Source organism: Haemaphysalis longicornis, unplaced genomic scaffold (assembly GCF_048455015.1).
Source record: "Haemaphysalis longicornis isolate Haplotype H1 unplaced genomic scaffold, Haemaphysalis longicornis Haplotype H1 scaffold_9, whole genome shotgun sequence".
NCBI classification, from domain to species: domain Eukaryota; kingdom Metazoa; phylum Arthropoda; class Arachnida; order Ixodida; family Ixodidae; genus Haemaphysalis; species Haemaphysalis longicornis.
The window spans coordinates 32,334,746-32,342,939 of record NW_027526460.1 but is presented as its reverse complement, the minus strand read 5'-3'; the positions used below and the strand labels follow the sequence as shown (position 1 = coordinate 32,342,939).

The window sequence follows — 8,194 nt, the reverse complement described above, 5'->3', positions numbered from 1 at the left end:
CTGCGCGCTCGCGCCGCGGGCTCTGGCTCGGGCCTGGGTTCGTTTTTTTTTTCGCTTTGTCCCCAGGGGAGGTACTACAAACGTATTGGAGCCCGTAAAGGCCGCGGATAGTCCGCTCTGGTTGCAAACCCCTGCTCGCTCGCTCCGCGGCTCGGGCTCTGGCCTGGGTTTTCCTGCAATCTCACCCAATTTTCCCGCAATTTAACGCGGCCTTTACGGTCTTTTCTCGCGGCCTTTACGGGCCCCATACGTTTGTAGTACCTCCCCTAGGGACGAAGCGAAAAAAAAAGAACGAACCCGGGCCAGAGCCAGAGCCGTGGCGGGAGCGAGCAGCCACGGCACGAGCGAGCAAGGGTTTAAACCAGAGCGGACTGACAGATTCACACCCGGACCCGAGCCAGAGCCCGCGGGGCGAGCGCGCAGGGCGAACCAGAGCGAACACAAATATGCGAACATAAACTGGCGACCACCTGCTGCCGCTCTTTTAGCGGGGAGGGCATTCCTGGTCTGACAACCATGGTAGCCCCGCAAAAAAATGGCGGGAAAATTTGCGGGTACGCCAGCCGAAATGCTATGAAACGTTTTGCTAAAGAATGCTTGAAAATACCCCCCTTATCAGCAAAAGATTTTCCTGATAACGGCGACGCAAATCATGCCTCTTGGCGCCTTCCTTGCCCTTTTCGGCGCCGTCGGAATGGTTAGAAAGCGCCCGTCGAGGCAAGAGTGTAACTTTGCGCCTGCATGCGGGCTGAGTTGAGACATACATATTTCGTCCCCATTAGTACACCCGTGGCTGGTAGCGCTAGTTATGAAGCTTTCAGCCTTAGCTTGACCAGGCAAATTACTCATGTGTATAGTTCCACACGCATTAGGGAACATTATTAGAGCCATTTAATGGCGGAGTCTGCCCGTGAGAGGGCGTTTCTCTGCGCCAATGACATGTGGAGGTTAGATGGCGGTATACAGTGGCCGGCAGATTTCGTCGTCTTGTCAGAGATTGAGCCCCGCGCATAAGCCGTAAGCCTGATTCAGTACCTTTTCAGCAATTTTTAAGTGCGAAGCACTTCTTAGTCGGGCCTACTCCTGCTTCCACCGCCGTCCTCCGTCCGCAGCCTAGCAACGAAGCTAGCTACCGTGCCTAGCAACGGCGCCGGATTTCCGACGCGTGAGGGCGCTCGTATAGCGCCTCCTCTCCCCCCTCGCCTACTCTCCTAAAGCCCCTTTACTACTCTCACGGCCGCTCGATGGAAACTAACTAGTTTCCATCGAGCGGCCGTGCTACTCTCCAGCAAGCAACACCCTCTCTGGGCGCGCCAACCAGGCCACTCCACTATATAAAAAAAAAAACAGCATCCGGCGCCAGGTTTCGATCCGAGGACTTTGCGGCCGCAGGGCGACGCTCTACCGACTAAGCCACGGACGCGACGCTGATATTACAGTTAGTAACGCGCCTTATATCTTTAACGCATTCAAACTACGTCGTCAGCGGCGTGCGTTGGCGACTCAGCGGCGTTATAGCGGCTGCAACAACCCTTAACGGTCCACTTTAGCGACCACAAGGCGTTCGTAATGACCGTCGCATACAACGACAACACAAACAAGTGCTGAAATAAATACTGTCGCTTCACTTTACTTTGCGTGTGTGTGTGTGTGTGTGTGTGTGTGTGTGCGTGATTACATTCCCTCTCGAACATCTCTCGAACATACACGTTAATTCGCCAAGATTTCCGCAGTGGGACAAACGAGGCGTGTTAAGCCGAACGTGATCACGAGGGGGTGTTAATGTAACTAACGGGCAAAATGCCACCAAACTTCAACAAACTCCCCCTCATAGCATCACCCCGTGCTTCGCACTTCCTCATACTCCCCTTCGGGGAAATGCGGGGGAATTTTTTTTTCACTTTTGTTCCTTTCTCTTTCATTTCTTTTACTTGGTCTGTTATCGCATTACTGTTTCTTTACTTAATTCAGTTCAGGTATTTCTATCATCGAATAGGACTCCTCTGGTTTGAAGCGAAAATATGGACGTATGTGAAAATTATTTGTTTGCCGCTGTGCTTTCGGTGCCTCTGATTAGTGCTAACACTTTGGTGAGTGGAGCAATGGAGGACAACAATCGTGAATCATTTTATGCATTTTTATTGATCACGAAGGAAATATATTCTCTGCCAGGGCACACTTGCTTTCGAGATGAAGGAGCCCGCTGGCCAAGCAAGTAGGCGGGAGACATAACCAAACGTCTTTTGACTCTTGGCAGCGTCAACAGACACTGACGCCGCCATCACTACGAACACCGGAACGCGCGCACACTGTTTATTTCCGGCGAGTTTGAAGCAAACGTCCCTCTGGGGGTGAAAACTCAGAAGGGGTTCCCCACAGGCTCACATCCTTCGCACAGGTAATGCACCACTCTGGCAGGGCTGCTAGGCTCCTCTGTGACGATCTGCTTGGGGCTTAGCGTCACTGAGGCGCTTTGCGACAGTTTTTCGCATTGCCACCATGCATAATCGAACCCTTCACTGCACATTTACGTACAACACTTGTCGATGCTGAATCGCTAATCTTTGAGCAGCTACATCTGATAACACTCTGGAATGGCACGCCATGGTTTATCTGGACACAAATTGGTGCAGTTAGAGCCACTGAGAAAACTAAACAGTACGCCGAGTATTACATTCAACTCTACGAGCGACAAGAACGGTCAGACTTCTGTCCACATGCTACTTTGCCGGCGGCTACGCCGAACTCACCTGTACAAGTTACACACAACAGTCCGTTTACCTTTTTCGCCGTCCGGGGCCAAATCCTGGGAGGACACGTTGCGTAGAATGAACACTTTCACACCAGCCAGAGGACAAAGTACCCGAGTAAGAACTTCGCTTCATGAACGGTGCGACGTTCACACGGGGTCAAGGGCTGCCGCACTCCTAGCGAATCATTTTGGGAATTATGCTCACTAGGAGTGCGAACTTGTTCGCTCTTTTTTTTTCTCTCCTAACTTTAATGAGCGCCATTATGACAACTAGGATTTGCTAAAATACTGTTCGAAACGAGATACAAGAGACCGACACAGTACTTGATGTCGCTCGAGCCGACAGAGCCAGCGAGCCGCATCGACTGTGTACAAACGACAAAGGCAGTACTCCTGTTTCGAACAGGGTTTAATTCCGAAACAGGCGCAGCGACGGACAGCTCGACTCGAACGGCATCCGTGAAGGCTCGATGACGGCACCGTCCTCCAAGGTGGTAACCAGAACGCATAGATAGGAGGCGGTCTGCACCAAGAGGCAAATCACGTAAAAATGTTACGTTTAGGGAGATCACCATTTCTTACCGATTGCAAACAGGGTTTAATGATTTCAAGACAGGCGCAGCCATGTACAGCTCGACTCGAACGGCATTCTGGACGTCTCGATGACGGCCCCGTCCTGCTCGGCGGTGGCCGGTACCCATAGGCAGGAGGCGGTCTGGAACAAAAGGCAAAGCCCGTTAGAAATGTTGTAATTTCGAAGGTAATCACGGCTTACCGAATGCGGGGACCATGATTACGTTTGGCAGGAACGGGAAGGGACGCTGAAAGGCAAAGTAACAGACGAACAGTGACAGAACCACTTTTATTACCAGAAAACACCTCTGTACAAAACACGAGTCGTCGAGCTCAGTAGATAGGACAGATGGAGACGTGTACCTGCCTAGCCAGAAGAGTAGTGCATGTTTGCGGGAAGGAGCAAGTGCAATAAGACACGACGCAAGGGTCAGGGAAAGGGGAGGGCGGAGGCGGTGCCGGACGCGAACCTGAAAAGGAACCAAGGACACCAATTCCATCACTCGCCTTTGCCACGACCCCAATTTGGAGCCGCGGACCGCAGAGCTGCGTTCCGTGCTTCAGTGATGCTCGTTGAAGGTGGCGACTGTATTCTGAACGCCGCGCGAACCAAGGACGTGCGAGTGGAAGGCATTATCGAAGTGCATATACCTCGGCTACCGCGGCATTCGGAAAGGAAGACCGACTATCACCACAACCTAACGGGGTTTCCGAGCTGAGTCCGACGCTAGAGACAGTGGCGAAGGGCTCCAACACCGCCACTGCGCCGCTGTCCCGAAAGCTACAGCCTAACGCGCACCGCAAAGCTTTGGCCACAGTCGGAAACCCTGCGTCGCGACGGCCCAGGAAACGTCTGGCTCCGAGGCTAATGTGCGCTCGGTTAGGAAAATTCAAATACGCAAACGTTCAGCGTCGCGAAAAAAATGATACGAAAGCCGGTTTCGTGGGCACGCCGCACGTCGCACCGGGCCTTCAGCCACGGAACTCACCACTCGTCGGTGAAGACTGTGAAGCAGCATACCGTGAAGGAAGTCCGTGAGGCCCTCGTGGGTATCGCTTGTCCGAGCGAGCCGGTTGGGAGCGGGGATGGCACAGGCACAACGAAAAATGACTGAAGGAAACGAAAACGGCAACGCTTATGGCATTAAAACACGTCTTAGCGCGAACCAAACTTCCCCAATAGACAGTATACCGCGTGGAAAAAAACTCACCTGTCCATCGCCGCCGTCACCGCGCCGCCAGCTACTCGGCGCCCGATGCGCAACAGGCAGGCAAGATGGCGTACCCCTTATTCTAAAACGCGCTTATCCTGGCATTACAGAGCGCTGCTATGGGTCGGCTACCGCCTACCCTTCTACTCTTTCACATCGATATCGTCTTCCAGAACATTCTGCCAGTTGTAAAACAAAACGAAAAAGTTATCGCATCAAGTCGCAGCCGCGCGGCCACCGGAGCATGCATGACAAGGCATTTTATGCTGCATCACGGAGCAAGATAACCTTCTTGCTTGGTGGTTCTTCATGTCGGCTAGGGGCTTCGGCTGGCGCGATTGCACGGTCCTATCGATCATGCGGCCGTTACCGGCTGTCTTCCGCGGCTTTTGAAACCGAATAAAAAACGCCACGTCTTGAAGAAATAGTTGACTGTGCGGGAACACAAATGCTACTGCGTACGAGTCATTCATTCATTCATTCATTCATTCATTCATTCATTCATTCATTCATTGTAAGGTTCAACGCACTGACAAAATAAAGGCGATGAGGCGCACCGTATAGTGGAGGGCTCCGGATTGATTTTGACCACCTGGGGATCTTTAACATGCGCCGAAATCTTGTATATACACGGGCTGTTTGGCTCGTCGTATTCACTAGAAAAGCGGCCGCCGCGGCCGGAAGTCGAACCCGCGTCCCCGTTCTCAGCAGCACAACGCCTTAGCCACTGAGCCATCGCGGCGGGTGCGTACGAGTCGTAGCTGTAAGAAAATTTGTGCCCTTTCCACTCTGTGAAGAAAAATGACCTGCGAAGCTGGACGCAGTCCACGGAGTGCATGAAAGGAAACACGTTTGTTCGTAAATAGCGATTGAGCATACTTCCTAGCCAATTAGCTGAATGAAACTTGGAAGGACCCAAGGTTCAGTCTCGCGGACAAACTAGAAGCTGACTCCCGCTTCGTAGGCATCTCACTGTTCGTGTAACACACCAACCCAATCCGCTCGATCACTGAGAGGACACCGGACAAGTCGCATTGGGCCGTTTGACGTCCGCGTTTAAACCTCCCGCCAGCACAACGGAGGCGCCATCAGTAAGGACCGCGTGCACGCACCCCTCCCCCCAAGCCATGCACGCCGGCAACCGGTTATGTGCGCGGGCTTAGAAGTGAAAGAAACCTGAACAAGTAATACTGCCCCACGTCTGCTTTTTAAGCGGGCAAGTTGCCCTTCATCTGGGAGGTATTCGCAGCTACTCGACGAGCTGGAACTAGAGGGCGCAGTGCGGCGGTAGCGGCTTTCTATACATGGTGAAGTTGCGCAAAACAAACAAGGTCAAAGAAGAAACGACAAGAAAGTGCGCTTGTCCTTTCGCTTCTTATTTGCCCTCGTTTGTTTTAGGGGCGAAGCTCCTTAGGGCGTGGGTCTGTCCATCCTCGACGTATGTATGTAGCCACCTCTAGTTTAGTTCTTGGATTGTTTACTAGATGGCGTGGCTACCTCTAGTTTAGTTCTTGGATTGTTTAGTAGATGGCGGTACTTGTATATGATGAAAAGATGCGCTTGGATTGTTTACTAGATGGCGTGGCTACCTCTAGTTTAGTTCTTGGATTGTTTACTAGATGGCGGGGAGCGTTGTAATAAAATCCGTTCGCTGTTGGCGCGCGCTCGAAGTCGCCCGATGGATAAGGCTGCAGATGTGCGAGCCCGCGAGGCAGAAGCGCTCCGTGAAGCTGCGCGACGCCGCCGCCAAGATCCTGCCGTACGAGAGCGGGAGGCCGAAGCGTGTCGTCTGGCTGCGCGACGACGCCGCCAAGATCCCAGCGTTCGAGAACGAGAGGCCCAAGCGTAACGGCAACGGCGCGAGGACCCTGCCGTACGCGAAGCGGCACGGCTGCGGCGCGAAGAGGATCTCCAAAACGTCAGAGAACGGGAAGCGGCGAGAAAGCGCGCGTATCGGCAGGCAGACCCCGATGCAGTGAGAGCTCGTGAGGCGTCTGCAAAACGCATCAGGCGAGCTCAGCCCCAAGGTGCCGACGCGCGGTTTAAGCGAGACTTTCTAGACGTTACGTTCGGACACAGTTGTAGTGGGCGAACTTTCACTGAAGAGTCACGGTTTTACCGATGATTTCCCCTCAGGAGCTTCGCCCACTCATCATCATTCACCCCGTGGATATGCTGTGAATTTTTTTGCGCAACGTTGCCATCGATCGCCTCCAACTACCATGCCGGAGCACCCATAAGGAGAAATGTATGCAAATGCGCACGCGAGCGAAACCAAAGCTTTTCGCACCACCTATCAGCTGATGGGACACTCGTTACAGCGCTATGATGTAAAGGGAAGGTGGCGCGATAACTCCCAGCAGAATTCCAAACGCAATCGTCAAAGCACACCTGGCAAACACTACGCACCCGTAGGCCGCTCCGTGGTTGTGAATGTTTACAGCGGCGCGTTCGAGCAAAGCCGGCCGTGGTTCCACCGGTAAGCGTCAAATTCGGCTCGCAGCTCGTGAAGGTGCTTCCTGAGCATGGGATCTACGTCTCGTGTCGCTTTGAACAGCGACAGTACTTCCACAATACGAGGGTTTTCCTGTTCGCCTTTGTGTCAAACACTTTTACTGCATTCCAGATGTAGCGAAAATGGTGCAGCCGCGCGTCGGACTATAAGTTGTAGCGCTTCAACATGCATCCACGTGTGCTTAGGCGCTTGTCGCAGCGTTATTTATGGTCTGGGTGAGAGCGATGTCGCGCTGCTGAGGAAAATAACTGCAGCTTAGACTTAGAAACTTCGAGCCCTTAGTAGACCGCGTGGGACACCATGCACACGCGCACGCCTAAACATTTCTAGTCCAGATGTTTTTCACCCATGAGAAGGGAGTGAGCTAGCATAGATGATGTAGATGAAGGTTCTGCGGAAGAAAAGCCGAAAAAGTGAAGCGCAAAAACTGTACATCGCTCGTTAATGAGTGTTGCTGTTGGATAATTTTTTTAAAGAAATAAAGTAACTGTAACGATATTTTCGTTACAGTTACTCCACAAAAAAGTAACAGTGTTACCGTTACAAGTTCCTTTAACCTAAAAGTAACTAGTTACAGTTGCAAGATACTGAAAAAAGTAACTAGTTACCGGTAACGCGTTACTAGTACCTAGTTACTGCCCAAGACTGCTCTAATGCCATCTGGTAGTGGGTCACCGCCGCGGTCTACGTTTCGCGCAGCACCCGTGGCACTCCGCCTTCCTCCGCGCACTTTCGCCACACTATCCTCCCCCGCTTTACTTTTCGCTGTTTCTACATCGAGGGGCGACAGCGAGGGAGGCCGTTAAACAACATGAGCGGTCGCTTAAGAGCTTCGCTCCGAAAAAATTCAACAAATTTTGTTGAACAAGTAGAGCCTGGGAAAATGGTAGACCTATGAATCTAGCGCTCTTGTGGGATTCGCTCTCTTGGGGTTTATCTATATTGGCGATTTGCTCAGTTCAATTATAAGGAGAGTGGCACGATCTCTACGTCGCGGTCTAAGGAAACACAAGGTTTGTGGGTAGAGAAAATGATGTTTTATTACAGTGCGGCTATGCCATTCATACAGGTGGCCGCCGAAGAGAGCGCGGCATTGCGCCATGTCAGGGGGGGAGAGAGCCCGCGCGTGACGAAGTGTATACA

At 52.4% G+C, this 8,194-nt stretch overlaps 2 protein-coding genes across 4 annotated transcripts in view; both read right to left on the bottom strand.

The window, feature by feature from the left end:
• Positions 1-8,194, bottom strand: part of LOC144152436 (uncharacterized) — a 294,334-nt gene that overhangs the window by 38,122 nt on the left and 248,018 nt on the right. The window lies entirely within an intron of this gene.
• On the bottom strand, positions 3,154-6,604 carry LOC144152437 (uncharacterized). Of its 3 annotated transcripts, XM_077683708.1 has the most exons (5): positions 4,537-6,604; positions 4,315-4,436; positions 3,528-3,573; positions 3,335-3,467; positions 3,154-3,275 (listed from the first exon to the last, which is right to left on the bottom strand). In XM_077683708.1, the coding sequence occupies exons 1-5, from the start codon at positions 4,542-4,544 to the stop codon at positions 3,162-3,164; spliced, it is 423 nt and encodes a 140-aa protein (XP_077539834.1). In that variant the 5' UTR covers positions 4,545-6,604; the 3' UTR covers positions 3,154-3,161. The 3 variants fall into 3 exon arrangements, 2 of the variants coding, with proteins under 2 accessions (XP_077539834.1, XP_077539835.1); XM_077683709.1 differs by lacking the exon at positions 3,528-3,573 and having other exon boundaries at positions 4,347-4,436; positions 4,537-5,065; XR_013319166.1 differs by lacking the exons at positions 3,154-3,275; positions 4,537-6,604 and having other exon boundaries at positions 3,455-3,467; positions 3,689-4,322.